The following is a 17,776-nucleotide window of genomic DNA, read 5'->3' as shown; positions in this document are numbered from 1 at the left end:
TCAAAATATGGCAGGTCAAACAAAACATGGCGGGTGGAAACACAGACAAAATATGGCGGGTGAAAACACAGACAAAATATGGCGGTTGGAAACACAGACAAAATATGGCGGGTGAAAACACAGACAAAATATGGCAGGTCGAAACACAGACAAAATATGGCGGTTGGAAACACAGACAAAATATGACGGGTGAAAACACAGACAAAATATGGCAGGTCGAAACACAGACAAAATATGGCAGGAGAAAACACAGACAAAATATGACGGGTGAAAACACAGACAAAATATGGCAGGTCGAAACACAGACAAAATATGGCAGGTGAAAACACAGACAAAATATGGCAGGTGAAAACACAGACAAAATATGGCAGGTCGAAACACAGACAAAATATGGCAGTTCGAAACACAGACAAAATATGGCAGGTGAAAACACAGACAAAATATGGCAGGTGAAAACACAGACAAAATATGGCAGGTGAAAACACAGACAAAATATGGCAGGTCGAAACACAGACAAAATATGGCGGGTGAAAACACAGACAAAATATGGCAGGTCGAAACACAGACAAAATATGGCAGGTCGAAACACAGACAAAATATGGCAGGTCGAAACACAGACAAAATATGGCAGGTCGAAACACAGACAAAATATGGCAGGTGAAAACACAGACAAAATATGGCGGTTGGAAACACAGACAAAATATGGCAGGTCGAAACACAGACAAAATATGGCGGTTGGAAACACAGACAAAATATGGCAGGTCGAAACACAGACAAAATATGGCGGTTGGAAACACAGACAAAATATGGCGCGTGAAACAAAAGGAGGGTGGGACACACAATAACATGTACACTAGGTAACTGGTAAAATGTCTCGCGGAATAAAAAATGATGGTCCGGTTAAAATTTACCCTAAGATCACATGAAATACAGAAAAGGCTTACGCAAATATATAGTCCGTGCGTCATTGAGAAATTCAAAGCTTCAACTGTAAAAAAAAAATGCATCAGACGATGCAGCTTATGAATTCAAGACTCTTAAATAAACACACGACGATGCGATATTTGACTTTCGTCTATCTTTGCCTGTGTTTTCACCTGCACGATGTTGTGTCCACAAAGTTGTATCATTTATTTGTCGGTTTTTTACGATCAAGGCGAAACTTCCTGCACAGACAGCAAGGGATGACAACAGCAAGGGATGACAACATCAAGGGATGACAACAGCAAGGGATGACAACAGCAAGGGATGACAACAGCAAGGGATGACAACAGCAAGGGATGACAACAGCAAGGGATGACAACAGCAAGGGATGACAACAGCAAGGGATGACAACAGCAAGGGATGACAACAGCAAGGGATGACAACATCAAGGGATGACAACAGCAAGGGATGACAACAGCAAGGGATGACAACAGCAAGGGATGACAACAGCAAGGGATGACAACAGCAAGGGATGACAACAGCAAGGGATGACAACAGCAAGGGATGACAATAGCAAGGGATGACAACAGCAAGGGATGACAACAGCAAGGGATGACAACAGCAAGGGATGACAACAGCAAGGGATGACAACAGCAAGGGATGACAACAGCAAGGGATGACAACAGCAAGGGATGACAACAGCAAGGGATGACAACAGCAAGGGATGACAATAGCAAGGGATGACAACAGCAAGGGATGACAACAGCAAGGGATGACAACAGCAAGGGATGACAATAGCAAGGGATGACAACATCAAGGGATGACAACAGCAAGGGATGACAACAGCAAGGGATGACAACAGCAAGGGATGACAACGGCAAGGGATGACAACGGCAAGGGATGACAACAGCAAGGGATGACAACGGCAAGGGATGACAACGGCAAGGGATGACAACAGCAAGGGATGACAACAGCAAGGGATGACAACAGCAAGGGATGACAACAGCAAGAGTTGACGACAGCAAGGGATGACGACAGCAAGGGATGACAACAGCAAGGGATGACAACAGCAAGGGAACATTACGACGACAGACTGAAACGCAAACAATGCTAACTAGCATCCGTCCAATTACCTTGCCTATAGCATGCACGTATCTTTAGATGTCTTTTTTTTTTTGGACGTTTACAAGAAAAAACAACGCTAGTTTTATCTCTTTAAGTACTAACAAGATTATCCCTAACAATTTTCTTGTGACCATTTTAAATCTGGCCAAGATCTCTTCTCGCAACAAGAGACATACACTTAAAGATGTTCTTTTAAAATTTGATTCCGGAAGTGACATAACGGAAGTGACATAATGGACGGTGATCACATTCACAGATAGTTGGATTATCCGGATGTAAAAAAAAAACAGGAAGAAAAAAAATCCATATTTATCTTCTGGTCAGCTATTTGTGGGTGAGATGTGGTTTTACGTTCATGTACAGTGCAACAGAACAATAGCCTGATATCCTGTCGTCTGCTGTGCACTATAGAAGAGCATATTAACCAAACTTGGCAGTTCAGCCTTCAGGCAAATCGGTCTGTCTTAGAGAGATAATTTATGGGCCATTCAAAAATGGATAAGTTGGACAGTTTCATATTTACGGGGACAAAATCTACAGCGCTCATGGTTTCCTTGGAGTTTCTATCTTTTGAAGAGGAACATTTACAATGGGATTTCCGTTCTAAATGGGAAGATCATTGATTGATTTCTGATAGGAACAAAAAAAAGAGGAAAGGGGATTATTAAATATGAATTTTTTTTTTTTTTTTTTTTTTTTTTTTGGGGGGGGGGGGTGAAAGTTAATTTTTTTCGATATTATGATTATGAAATTAAATCGAATGCATAGATTCAGTCCAGAGAGTTCAAATCTTATCTTACGTAGTTCAATGATGGCCAGCCACTTCCAGCCTCGGGGCCTTATAAATTTCCGACACAGGTGGTATGGGCCCAGTGACGGATTTACCTATAGGCAGCAAAAGATATTGCTTAGGGCTCCCATCTGCTGGGGGGCCCTTAAAATGGTAACCAGATATATTCTTAATCACTTTTATTACAACGGGCCCCATGTCTCAGAAAAGCTTATGGCCTTATAAAGTCTAAATCCGGCCCTGCACTAGCCTCAACATATTTTAAAATGTCGAGTTCAATGGAAACAATCCGCTGCGACTTTGTTTTCCACTGTGGGAGAAATCTTCCAGGGGCTGGATAGCAGTGGGTCAGGGACCGAATATGGCCCGCGGTCCGTAGTTTGGACATCCCATATATGATTTCAATGTGAGATCCATATCGGCCATTGATTTAACTTTATTTTTTTTTTAGATCACTTCAAAAGCATTGCTCGATGCAATAAGCAACAAATATAGCTCCCTAGTTAACATACAGATGGTAAACCTACAGAATACAGACATACCACACGTGTTCAATAGAATAGTTATTGATAGGTCTTGGTCTAGAATGTCTTCTTTTTAATCACTCAATTCTGCATTCCCAAATCTCGTCATATCTCACTCCCCCCCTTTTCTTTTTCTTTTTTTTTTTTTTGGTGTCTTTTTCCATCGCTCTTTTTCGTTCTTCTTACTCACTCTTTCTCTCTGCTTCTGACTCTCACACACACACACGCTCACAAAAACTAAAATTTCTCATTCTGAACCTCTTTTTTTTTTCCCTTTTTCTTTCTCTAACCAGTACTTTTATGTACATTCTCTTTCTTTATTTCTCTTTCCGTCCTTGCCTTATTTTCTGTCTATCTATCCATCAATCAACCAATCCCACCACTCTTTCTCTCTCTCTCTCTCTCTCTCTCTGTAAATATATATATACAGTATATACACCCCCACCTTGTTGTTCTACATATTACGCAATCACTAGTTGTAGTTATGAAACAAAGCCTGGAGTAGGTGTCAGTAGGTGTCAGTAGGTGTCAGTAGGTGATGATAAATCAATACGTTTTGATCTTAGCATAATTTTATTGTGACTGATGGAATATTGAACAGAAATGAGCATTGTGTCTGTATGTGCGTGTGTGTATGTAGAGTGAATATATATGTGTGAATATAGGTATCTATATTTGTTATGTGTGTATGTGTGGACCAGGGGCGGACTGGGTATCAAAATCGGCCCGGGCATTTTCCATATAACCCAGCCCAGAAATGGCATTTCATACTATATGAGTATATGTGTATAATATATGTAGATAAAGTTTGATAATGAATCGGAGACTGGATGTATGCTTGCGTAGGATTACGTACTGTATCTTATTTAAACATGTATGTAGTCTGAAAACTATTAACAGTACAATATCAGCCTTAATAAGTTTGAAATGAATATAATGTAATATCTCTGCTCCTACATTGAAGCGTATGGTGCGCACAAGGGCACTGTTAAAGACGAGTGAGTGGGTAGAAACAAGATGGCGGACTGTTGATTCCGGATACGTAGATAGAGAAACAGAACTAAAGATAGGTTAGGAGTTTAGAACAGCCTGAGTTGTAGAAGAGATCATTGCCAGTGTTGTCAGCAGTGTAGGTTGGCTGGTCAGGAAAAAGTCTAGTGAGGAAACTGTGGAAAGGGTCGTTCCTGTTAGTGGGTTAGTGGAAGACATTCCTTTTAGTTAAGGCCCAATGTAGGCCAATACTATCGTTCCTGAGACACGTCATGTGACCTGTGTTAGTGGTAAGATAGAGAACCCTGTTGGAACGTTAAGACAGGCGGCAACAGTGAACGTGTATGTTAGTGGAAGGCAGTGGCGGAGACAGAGAACCATGCAGGCCAGAGCAGCTAAATTAATTCATAGACAGAATAAGACATTTATGTTAATTCTGATCGTCTAATAACTTATAAAAAAATATCTTGTAGATTAACATCTCTAAATCCTTACAAGATTATAAGTGTTACTTCAAAAAAGAAGATAATTGCGTCCTTCGCGTTACATGTGTCACTCTAGTCACACATTTACATGTGTCAATCTAGTCACACATGTTAATGAGTGACTTAAATTCTGAAAAGCTCTTGCTTCGTCCTACCACATTCATAAAAACGTAATTTTTGTATAAATATACCATGCCCCATTATTTACAGGGCCGGATATAAGTATGTGGAGACCCTGGGGCAGGATTTTTGTGAAGGCCCCTACAGCTTTTCAAAAGCTTTAATGAAATTCCACTTATGAATAAAAATACTTATGTCTAAAAACATGCTAAATTTAATCTCAATTTCCATTTTTTTAAACATTTAATATGCAAATTTTAGTTTTAAGAAGTGTATAATTTTGAGTTTGTGGAGAGTAAGGACATGGGCGCCCGCCTTGATGTGCACATGCACCCCCCTGAATTCTGAGTAGCCGAATTCTAACCAATTTTTGCACCTTCAAATACATTAACTTTTTCTACGTAAAAACCAAAGTGCCTCCACCGAAGTACAGTTGTAAGGATAAGATATTGTATTAGAAGACATATAACGATAATAATTAAAATAATCTTTATTATCGAGAAGGAAATTTTCTTCAAATATGTGCATTACACCACACGTGCACCACCGCCCTCCCTAATTAGCCAAATTTAAGACAATATTTTGCACCTTAAAATCAATGAACTTCTTGAAAGTAGCAACTTAACCAGCAATGCTTCCACTTAAGTACAGTTGCAAGGATAAGCTATTATTGTAATAAACTAAATAAGCTAAACAGGAGTTGATGGCCGACCATGTCTGTGGCATTTAGTTCTCGGGAGAAGATCTTTTCCCTTTGCAACTTGAGAAGGAGTGATATCTCCATTGCTGGGGGAAAAGCTAGGGTGATAGATTTGTGAATGCTGGGTTTCCCATACGTCAACAATCGTCACTCTTCCATACTGACCAGATCCAAAGGGATGGAGAGCAATCAGAGAGCCATCGCAATTGGATGTCAGGTGGTGGAGAGCTTGCGGAGAGCTGTGATCTTACCACAGTCCCCACAGAGAGAGAGAGAGAGAGAGAGAGAGATACCTAGTGGGAAGCGTGGTCGAGAGGCTAAGCTTAAACTTGGATTGGCTTGGCTACCTATGAAGGGTTCGAGACCCGACTCAAGCACAGTTGCTTTTACTGAGCGCCTAAAGTCAGCTCGGAAAACCTTCTCCCAGATACCCCCTCCCAACCCCCTAGACGTATCAGAGCTGCTTAACATGTTCATCTTCCGCTAGCAAGTATTCTTTCTTTCTTTTGTTTTGTCGGTAAGTTCTGACCTTTTCGTTCAAGGCGTAGAGTTTATTGGTGATGTCCCGACCGATCAAAGTCTTCATGATACAAGCCAGGTAGGGCTCTTTGATAAGTAGATACTCCACACTCTGACGTGGCCAGAAGATATAACGGCACAGTCCTGCAGCCACTATGGACACCTGGTAAAAAAAAATTGAGATGCGGGGTTTCACGTATGAAATAAAATTCTAACCATGAGATCACGTATGAAATACAATTCTAACCATGAGATCACGTATGAAATAAAATTCTAACCATGAGATCACGTATGAAATAAAATTCTAACCATGAGATCACGTATGAGTAAAAGTTATAGCTATAAGATCACGTATGAATGAAAATTCTTTATTTAAGATCACATCTCCATGGCAATTATCTACTGGATATGTGCATGAAATCGACAGGATACTCTCTAACATATTTGGCCGATGAAAGCAGTGTCTGCGAACTATATGAAAGAAAATGATTTGTATATAACATGAATCATAGTACAAATAGCACACCCACTTTTGCTTTAATAATTCATACTTTAGTTGTCCTTCAATTTACTACCCTCTGAGGTCATCAGCACATAAGATTTAGAATGGGTTGATCGTTCAAAATATTTTGTATTGTAGTATTAAGAGCTGATGACCAAAACAATACAAGACTTAAGAAAGTTCATGTCTGCAACATTTTATATGTTGACATTTCTTCTTGCTCTGGACATTTTCTCTTCAAAAAGTTAAACACTAAGATTGGTAACAAAAACTCTCTTCGACTTTAATTTGATTGGGAGGGGGGGGGAACACCCATAAAAAATCTAAAACGATTTAAAAAGTAAATAAATATAAAACTCCTACACTTCATGTTTCTGTTTCTGTTTCTGCAATGGGACAACAAAAGAGTGATTTAATTTAATAATTCAATACGTTTTATTATTATTTTTTTTTATTGTTTGGTTTCTTTTGAAATGTCAAATTGTGTATTTGAACATTTTGTTCCACGAGATTGATTGCTCCGTCCCTTTCAATGCGGATTAAAAAGCAAATTAGGGTGGCATGAATCTTATCTTGTTATTACTATATTATTATTGGTTATAATTATAACTATTCTTTTGTGTGTTCTTTGTAGACTAATATGGAAACAACAACAATGAAATAAGACAGAAATAACAAAAACAGCCTCGATATGGCTTTGTGGGGGCGGTGAAAACGTAATTTATCTACCTGAAATTTTTCCTCTCCTGTTGAAGTGGATTCAAATTCCGGTGAGTCGATAAACTGTTTCTCAGTGATCGTGTGCAGGAGACTTCGGTTGCTGTAAGCGTGCATGCTGAAGAGCGCAATAGAAATAGAGATCATTAAAAATACAATTAATTAAGTTAACAATTCTATGGACCACTATGCTCTGCTTTGTCTTTATTTTTTCACAAGAACCAATCCGATCGTTTAAAAAAAAGAATCAAAATAATTCATTTAAAAAACTAAGATATTAATATACTACCAAAAAAAAAAAAAAAAAAACAGTCACGTGATTTCCATTTTAAAATATTTTTGTTTTAATTTTTGGTTTTGAGTTAGACCAAACCATTATTTGTATGTGTACAGATTACAGATGTTGACAGTGTGTTGTCTGCATAGCGATAGAGCGTATGTCTCAAGGTTCATTTATTTGTTTGTTTGTATCGGATGTTTCTTCACATTTCAAGACTATTACATCCTAGCCCATAGCCCATACCTCCCGCAGAACTGTGGGGGATGGCGGCGGGCGGAGCTCAAAGCCGAGATTATTGTTTATGTGTGAGTAAAGTGAAACACTGTATACTGAAAATATAAATACAAAATACTGATACTGCGAAATGGAAATGCTTTCAAGGATTAATACTAAATAAATAAATGAAACAGGTGCAGTACCTAAGTTGCATTTTATGTTATTTTTAAGAATATAATTTTTACTTTAGAAAATTATGTAAAGTCCCACTCAAACTATTAGCGAAACAAATACCAATACATATAATTAAGGTTGCGTGTCAAAGTGTAAATGGGTTTATGGGTTCATTTTTCTACCCGTCTCAATTCACTGTTGTTGTTTTGTTGTTGTTGCAAGAAAGAAGGCGCTACGTAAATAGATCCTGCTTCTATTTTTAGAACACATTTTTTTTTTACATCTCCTTTTGTAAATCAGCGAGGCACGCTTGGCTTCCGAACTGGGGGTCCCGAGTTCGAATCCTGGTGAAGACTGGGATTTTTAATTTCGGGATCTTTAGAGCACCTATAAAGGGTACCTGGGGGAAAGTCAAGGTGGTTGGTATCCTTGTGCTGCTATACAAATATGACCCCCCCCCCCCCCAGCCCTTATCCCGAAAAGCTAACTGAGCTGAGGTTTTTAATCATTCTGTCTGTCTGTCTGTCTCGTTATTTCTTCTCGTTCTCGAATCAAGTTTTAAATTTGCACAATTATCATTGTCGACGACAACACACGTTTAGATAAAGCATAAACCAATTAGTTAATTATATTCATTTTGTTTTAGATTGAAAAACACTAAACTAACAGAAGATAAGCAGCTCTCCCCCTTCCCACAAAGCGCAAATGGGACTCATGTCAACATGCAAGACAGCAGATGCGTAAAAGTTGCAAGACTAACGCAGACGAGTACAGTTATAATTGATTCAAAATAATTGATGCCATTTCACTTAATTAATATAAGTTTGTTTCTTATAAATTCTTAAGTCTAAACGACTTTAAAATGTATAGCCTCGATTTGATTATCGGCTAGTGCCACGTGATCAATTTATTTCTGTTCTAGCCAATCAAAAGAGAGAAGACATTAGCATCGTTGGTAAAGTGAAACGTTCTAAGAACAGACTTACACTCCAGAGATAAGCAGACCAAGTTTGTCTGTCCGGGTGACTGATTGAGTGGCGTAGGCCTCGCCCTCGTGAAGGGTCATCAAAGTACAAAACTCCGGACACACTAGCCGCTTGTACAAGTGTCTGGAAAAATACAAAGACGAGAATAGACTTGATTGGACACGCTGGAAATAGCAAAGCGTCCTGGAGGGCGCACTAGGACAGTGTAGCTAATGGTTATTGGATGTTGTCTAATTGTTTACTTCAGCTACATTTTGTACGTTTACAGGACGAGACTAAACATCTGTTTTGTTTTTTGTTTTTTTTTGTTTGTACTAAGCTTAGGTTTAAAGAAACCATGAAGAAAAAAAGTCTGTCAAAAGTTATTTTGTTTTGTTGTATTTTTATTTAAACTTATTGCAGCGCATAGTGGAACTAGAGCAAGAAGTAAGAACAACTGTAAACAAAAACAAAATGTGTTTACTACGGCTAATTATAAGGGCTTTGTTTCTTTATGGATATTGTTAAGTTGCACGCCGTATTCAAAGTTTTGAAAGGTGCGCAACATCCTATGCACTGTTCTATGCTGAGTGTAACCAGAATGCTTTGGGGCCTAACAACTTCCGCCCAAGAGTGAACAGAGAGAAGTTAGGAATAGCGGTGAAAACTTTCTAAATGTCTGTGGTCTGGCCTGAGAAAGTAGTGGTCATGGTGGGACATGTATAGAAGGTCGATAATTAAATATCTATCTTTTGAGGCATTTATAACAATTTCGCTAAGTTGTTTGTCTAAGCTTATAACAATATAGATAAATGGGTGAAAGCTATATTTAGATCTGTACACTGACAGTCTATTGGTTAAAATATTGGATTGGAACTCCAATTTTTATAAATGGGACCTTGTCTTTCTAGCAGAAAGTTTCGATAGTGAATATTGAATTCTAAATTTTTCAATTAATCATTAACCGTCCATTTCCTGGTTGGTCGTTGTTCTGTTCAACATGGTCTAGAAAGTATCAATCAAGCATCGACATTGTAGCGTGTTTTTTTTTCCGCTTCCAATAATATCTGTATCAAAATGGAATCTGAACTTTTTTTTTCACCCTGAGGTCAAGGTCGCTACCCTTTTGACTCTACTCACTAGGAATCGCTCACCTGGAGACACGAAAAGGTAAAAACAAGGACACGTAGACCTCTTCCAGCTCAGCACAAAACTTGACGGGTCTGATGCTGTACATGAGAGAAAACGTCTGCACGCCATTCAGTATCAGGAAGGCGAAGTTCCAGGAGAAAAAATCTGGTGCGCACAAGATGACCCAGGACCAGATTGACATCAGGAGAAAGCCTGGGGAGGAGAATCAATTAGATGGAATATTGTATTGAAGTATGGACAAGTAGGTTTATATGTGGGGGGCTAAGTGTATGCCAATCGATAAGATTAGGCAAGGAAATATGTATTCATTATATGTTATTTGTTATTTCTCAACACTGAATCAATACATTGTATGTGGCATTCTGGGGCAAGCTTTGAAAACATCTTTTTTTTTTTTCATAGCTGGAATTCAGTTTTCATTGCACTTACAGAAGTTTTGTCCTGTAGCGCCTTAAATATGGTCATTCTTCCAGCGTCGCCGTTTATTGGCATCTATAGGTAACTGTGAGATTCTAAAACTTCAAGCAATGATCTGAAAACGTGATCATTAAGTGCTTATAGTATTGTTATAGTTATAACCCTGCCTTGGGCACCGCAAGTCAAAGTGCAGAAAGTGCGCTCTAGCTTGTGCACTGTTAGAGACTAGACTTGGATGGATGTTGACCATAGACATATATGTCTACGATGTTGACGTAAGAATAAACAAAAGAGTTCCGCCTAAGTCTAGAAGCTTGATTAGAAGCTGTGATCAAGAAAGACCTTGTTATGTATTTGCAATGTCCTGTGAATAAAGACCTATCCTCGGTGAGTTGCCTTTCTTAGGTTTATCACAGTGTGTAAAAAAAAAAGAAATTTTGTTGTCAAAATGTTTTTCTAGGACTTCAGAAGATCAGTTTTCTTCTTATAATGTGATCAATGTCCATTCGCGTCTTCAGAACTGTAAACTCAACGATTTGTTGTGTTAAACGAGATCTACCCAAGCTTAAAAAGTGTAAAAACAGAAAATATCGAGAACTATCAGGCGGAAACGGACAACTTTGTGTGTTTGTTGAATTTCGAATCATCACTAATTATAAATAAACATACTAATTCGTCTTGAATATTTATTGTTGAGTTGCTCGCATAGGTTTACAGCAATATAAACTAGACGAAACCTTGGAGGCAGGAACTTCAAAGCATCAAGTCCTGGGTTACTGTGGTGTTTCAATGTAGACAATGGGACTATTCTATGAGGATGTTGATGGATCACTTTATAAATAACAAAATATTTCAACAGTGAGTTTAAAACAAAACGCTTAACTCCAATACTGACCTAGAAACATGAGCCCATGTAGAAGGAGAGCCCCGTAGTTGTAATCAGGTACCAGGAGCCCCAAACACAGCATCCCGTTGGCCAAGTGATACAGAATATGGTTGGTTGGCTGCCATTGTCTACAACCAATCATCTCCGAGCTTCTGGTCAGCGGCAAAACCTGAACCGACAAATAATATTCCTTCAATCACAGTGAACACAAAACAACATCTTATTGGTTGGGGAGAGGGGGGGGGGGGGTCATCTTAGCTACACAATTGTAAAACTCAGTCAGCTCTGTTCTCCGTTCTTTCATGTCCGGTTAGCCAATTCATTTTCTTTGTATGAACTTTTCCGTTTGGTAGCGACTGTGAATCCTGAATACTTCAACAAGCAAGACCACTCGTTACAGAAGGCCTCGACACTGACTTTCAACGTTACAACCTGTGGGCAAGTTAGACCAATAGTTCGTTGCCACGTCGTACAGACGTTTGTTTTTCTATTATTGAAAAACTGAATGCTAGATTAGGAAAAACAGTGGAACATTGTTTACCCCGCCCCATTTCCCATCCCCCCCATCACCCCCGAGAAGGCTCTTTGTTAAGCGAATGTATAGATCATAGACATATATACATTTAAGTGATATAAAATCAAATGTTAAATTTCTAGAAAAATCGTTCGCGCCGTTTTTAAAACTAGCGTTCATGCAGGTTCCAAGTTCCATAAAGTTCTGATTTGAATAGAGGTATTGTAAAAATGCGGTGTCAATACAAGAGCAAAATGGAAAACTAAAGAAATTCAAAAAGGGGAAAAATTGGGGGCTTTTTTATTATAGACAAAATAACCAATGTCAAGGACGCCATTTTGAAAGTTCCAACTAAATATATATAAATAAAACACTTTGGTAATCAATACTTCCGTGTTGTGAGCACCAAGTGCTCCATATAACATTTTAGATAATAGATGTGCCTCCTTTTATGAGAATCTCCAACAAGGGGATATACTAAATCAGGGTTTCTCATCCTGTGGGTCCCGACCCCTTGAGGGGTCGATAGACGATTTGTCAGGGGAGGCGAAGATCATCGAAAATATGGATTGTATTTTGTCTATTCTTCAATTGCTGTGTGTGTGTGGGGGGGGGGATCGCGGCAGAGTGGGGGGGGGGATTGTAAAAAGGGGTCGCCGAGCTTACAAGGCTGAGAACCGCTGTACTAAATAAAGCAATTAATAGAGTGTATCTATGTATACATTAATGTAAATTATTTATAGAAATGGTCACCTTTTGATCAGTCCTCAAAAACCTTGGCATGAATATTCATTAGATCTTTGCAGAACCCCCTCCCCCCCCCCCCATCTAAACCTCTACGGAAAAGGGGGTGAGCAAAAAAAAAGGTTTTTACTTTAGCATCATAGGCTTTTGATTTACCTTTTAGAATGAACCTAGACATAAACAATGAAGTTGTACTCAAAGCAGAAACACTATTGATTCCAGTGTATTATGCTACAGAGTTGTGAAACTGTTGTATCCAATTTCAACCCAGACTTGGTTTTATTTTCACCTCTCCCCCCCCCCACCTCGAATCAATTTCCACTACGTAGAATCCGGAGGCCATCTCCCTGGAACAGAGACACGGGGACACCGGAAATTTTAAACTATCCAATGTCCCAAGCTGTAATTGTAACTAACAAGCTGGACAGAGCAGGATCTAAAACTGACGGCTTCTCAGGATTGTGGAGTCAATGGTTAAACCTTTTTTTTTTAAACTCGCAATATGTTCATTCTTTATTTCAAATGAACATTAAACGTATTTTATACGACATGAATATGATTTTATTGGGCATGAACTTTTGATTAGGCATGAATATTTGATTAGGCATGAACTTTTGATTAGGCATGAACTTTTGATTAGGCATGAACTTTTGATTAGGCATGAACTTTTGATTAGGCATGAATATTTGATTAGGCATGAACTTTTGATTAGGCATGAACTTTTGATTAGGCATGAATATTTGATTAGGCATGAACTTTTGATTAGGCATGAACTTTTGATTAGGCATGAATATTTGATTAGGCATGAACTTTTGATTAGGCATGAACTTTTGATTAGGCATGAATATTTGATTAGGCATGAATATTTGATTAGGCATGAATATTTGATTAGGCATGAATATTTGATTAGGCATGAATATTTGATTAGGCATGAATATTTGATTAGGCATGAATATTTTATTAGGCATGAACTTTTGATTAGGCATGAATATTTGATTAGGCATGAACTTTTGATTAGGCATGAATATTTGATTAGGCATGAATATTTGATTAGGCATGAATATTTGATTAGGCATGAACTTTTGATTAGGCATGAATATTTGATTAGGCATGAATATTTGATTAGGCACGAACTTTTGATTAGGCATGATCTTTTGATTAGGCATGAATATTTGATTAGGCATGAATATTTGATTAGGCATGAACATTTGATTAGGCATGAATATTTGATTAGGCATGAACATTTATTTGACAAGAAAATTTTTTTTTACTTGGCATGAGCATTTATTTGAAATGAACATTATTTTACTTGGCATAAACATATCGTACAATTTCTTGTTTTAATCAAATCTAACATTTAGAAAAAGGCATGTAGACTAGAACAGAGTTGTGTTTGCTGAGCGCCTAAAGGCAGCACTAAAACATTTGACCAGATACCCCACCCATAGTCCGGTCCCAGAAAAGAGATAGGACCAAAGCGCCACTGACAATGCAGTAAGCATGAAAGTTGAAACACTCAACTAACGAAATCCAATAACAAAGGCGAAAGGCCAACAATAGAAGTACGTCGACGCCTATAGCGAATGTTGAATAAGAACGAAGGGAACCATCGAATGTCCTCAAACTAAATCTCTACGTTCATTAAAAAGCTGCCCCTCTCTACAGCCGTCAAAAGTAGTCTGTTTACGTTTCGCTATTCCTCCTCAAATCCTAGTCTAGTTTTTACTAATCACGTCATTGTCTCTTAGTCAAAACGTCCCCTATTTACGAAACAAATAACTAATTACCAATCGTGCAATAACAATATATATATATATGTGTACTAGCTGTACATATCGGCTGATTTGTTCCCACACTACGTTTCTTTTTGACAAGGCTTATATCAACTCACTCTGTCTGTCTGTCTGGTAAAATGTTTGTACACATTTGTTCTCCCACACCAATCTCGGATCAAGTTGAAATTCTCCACAATTATTTTTTTCTACCCGACAAAACAACAAGCAAAAATTAAAAAGAAACAAGATTATAAAAAGAATTTGTGTTTTTTAGATAATATTTTGGCACTCTTTTGTGAGGTTTTAGCAAGAAAATTAATTGCTATTTATATTTTCATATATTTGAAAAGCGATTTCCAACAGCCATTTGGTATTAGTATAAATTTCATTAAAAATCTCTTAGTTAATTAAATTTAAGCGACAATTGGGAAGAAAATGAAAGTAATAATTTAATTGAGTTTTGTGACTGTTTTTTTTTTAAATTTATTTACTGTAGGTAACATTTTAATGTAAAATCATCACTCACACAAGTACAGCCAAGGGGGTTTCAATATAACAACAAAACAGAAAAAGGAACCGATATCACCAAATTCTATGAGCGCAGCTAAGGGGGGTTTCGACTTTTAACCCCCCCCCCCCCCATTCCAGAGTTGTTGTTTTTTTTTACGTTAACCCCCCCCCCCCTCATAAATATAAAACTAAAGCAAACTATAGTCAACAAACTATAGTCAACAAATTATATGAGCCATGGGCGTAGCCAGGATTTTTTTTCGGGGAGGGTTTTGGGGGGGGGGGGGATTCCCATCCCCCACCTCCCCCCCCCCCCCCCGCGGAAAAATTTCTTATATATATATATATATATATGTGTGTGTGTGTGTGTGTACATAATTAATCTTTATTACATTCTGACCCTTTCGGAAGACGTTTATTGTAGCCTCCCCGCCCTTGATAGCAAGGGGGTCTGGGGGAGTTCGCAGCGAAGCCCCGCCGCCGAACACTATTACTGGTATTGAAAGCCAACAAAATGCAAGGGGGTCTGGGGGAGTTCGCAGCGCTCCCCCAGCGCGGGTCGAAGCCCCGCCGCCGAGCACTATTTCTGGTATTGAAAGCCAACAAAATGCATATTCTGAGGTATCTACAGTGCATTATCTTGCTATTAAAAAGTTTTATTTCAAAAACCTAATGTGCTATTCTTACTGACTTAGACCCTCTCGCGCCGTTCGGCGCATTTTCCGGCAAGCTGTTTCCGCAACTCTTATTTTGCGTAATTCATTTTGTCGGATAACATGTCCCGCAAAACCTCATGCGACGCTCTGTCACAACCTTACTAAGGATTCGACTCCCAGTTCGGCATATGATTTCTTTGCTTTAGACCCGATCTCTATGACTGACTCCTAAAATCTGTCTTAGCCATCTAGCCATTAACCATGATTTTCAATTTCGGCAGAAGACTATTCACACTTAATTAATGGAGCCCAAGCCACTGGTAGAAATTTGTAAACTTTCTTGACTACGCTCTTGGAATTACATGCCTGTATTTCGCTTTAGATTTTATATCGAAAAGGAAAGTTTTTTCATCAAATCATCTGTTGAGGGGTTTTAAACTAAAAAATCTCTTTTTTTTTTTGTTTTGTTTTGTTTTTAATTCAAATCCCCATTTAGCTACGATCATAGAATTTGTTGACTGTAGTTTGCTTTAAAATAATATTGAAGAGAGAGGTTTTCAACTCTAAACGCTCTGTAGGGGAATTTTAAACTCAAAACTATCTGGAGGGGTTTTCAACTTTAAAAAAAAAGCCACCTGGAGGAGGGGGATTTAAATTCAAAACCCCTTTGGCTACACTCATAGATTTTATAGTGTGTAATTTGCTTTTTTTTTATATTGAAGAGGTACTTTTTAGCTTCAAACCCCAACTGGAAAAGGGGGGGGGGGTTAACTCAAAACCCATTTTGGCTACGCTCATAGAATTTTGAGTGTGTAATTTGCTTTTTTATATTGAAGATGGGGTTTATCGTAGATTTTGGATGGGGTTTTAAAATCAAAATCTTCCTCAACTTTGCTGTTGGAATTTGGGGATTGTTGTTTGCATTTTTTTTTGTTTTATTTTATAGAAAAGGGGGATTTAACTGCAAAAACCCCTGGTAGGGGGGTTAAAATTCAAAACCCCCTGTAGGGGGGTTTAAACTCAAAGGCCCTGGTAGAGGGATTTGTATCTCAAAACCCCCTGATAAAGGTTTTTAAAATCTCAAAACCCCCTGGTAGGGGGATTTAAACTCAAAACCCCCTGTGGTAAGTGATGATTTAGTATTAAAATCTCACTTAAAATAAACAAAATGAAAGCAAAAATCAGTCATTTAATTCCATCCCCCCCCCCCGCGGGGGGGGGGATTCATTTCGGGGGGGGGGTTGAACCCCAAGAACCCCCCCCCTGGCTACGCCCATGATATGAGCGTAGCCAAGGAGGTTTTAAGCTTTTAATAGGGCGTCATTTTAAGTAGAACATTGGAGTACTGTGTATCTGATGGCGCAATTCAATCAAACTTTTGGAGGGTATACGGTGGAGTTGTCCCGACACCTTCGATGTAGGTCACGGAGGTCACTGTCTTCCTCACGAACGACTTTGTCAATGTTTTCATTTAAAAAAAAAATATTTTTAAAATTAAAATTTACATACTAATATATTAACATATGTAGATAAAATAAACTATTATCTAAAAAGCGTATTATCTAGTGTTACACCTTTCTACTACACCTATACTCTCTAGAAACTACCTTAGTTTCTCTCTTCGTCTGTGTGTTCCTGGGTTCAGCTGTCATTACAAACAAACAAAAACCACTTCAACAACTTGATCAAAACACAGAAACTTTATTTTAAACTTCATATCACACGCTGGTCTGAATCTCCTGTCTGACAACACACTCTACCGGTCATTCGCGCATTTGTAAAAATAGATTATACACCCTTACATATATTCACCCGTGACCTCTAGTTTGTCTATCAAATCATAAACATTTTCGACGCAAGAATTAAAGAATATGGACACTCCAATTATAACAGCGTAAGAATTTAAACATAGACAAAGGGAATTTCCCGAAATTAAATTCTAACATTGTTTCTGTTCTTAAATTTGAAGCAAGCTAACTAATAACAGTTTGCCATTGTTAATTTCGAAGTAATTTTATTTGTTTTGTTTCAGTGTACCTCAAGTCTCTTCTTTCAGCTCTTTGTAACCCTTTTATGCCCCCCCCCCCTTTT

The 17,776-nt window shown here is 38.3% G+C and overlaps 1 protein-coding gene across 1 annotated transcript in view; it reads right to left on the bottom strand.

Annotated features, from left to right (window-relative positions):
- LOC106079880 (blood vessel epicardial substance-A-like) overlaps nt 1-17,776 on the bottom strand; it is a 107,974-nt gene that overhangs the window by 83,877 nt on the left and 6,321 nt on the right. Inside the window, exons 2-6 of the mRNA XM_056032520.1 lie at nt 11,496-11,655; nt 10,186-10,375; nt 9,053-9,175; nt 7,409-7,514; nt 6,188-6,340 (exon numbers count right to left, since the gene is read on the bottom strand). Of these exons, the coding sequence (XP_055888495.1) occupies nt 6,188-6,340; nt 7,409-7,514; nt 9,053-9,175; nt 10,186-10,375; nt 11,496-11,628 (705 nt within the window). The 5' untranslated portion in view covers nt 11,629-11,655. The remainder of the gene's footprint in view (nt 1-6,187; nt 6,341-7,408; nt 7,515-9,052; nt 9,176-10,185; nt 10,376-11,495; nt 11,656-17,776) is intronic.

Source organism: Biomphalaria glabrata, chromosome 6 (genome assembly GCF_947242115.1).
Source record: "Biomphalaria glabrata chromosome 6, xgBioGlab47.1, whole genome shotgun sequence".
NCBI lineage: Eukaryota > Metazoa > Mollusca > Gastropoda > Planorbidae > Biomphalaria > Biomphalaria glabrata.
This window is presented reverse-complemented; position numbering and strand designations above follow the sequence as displayed.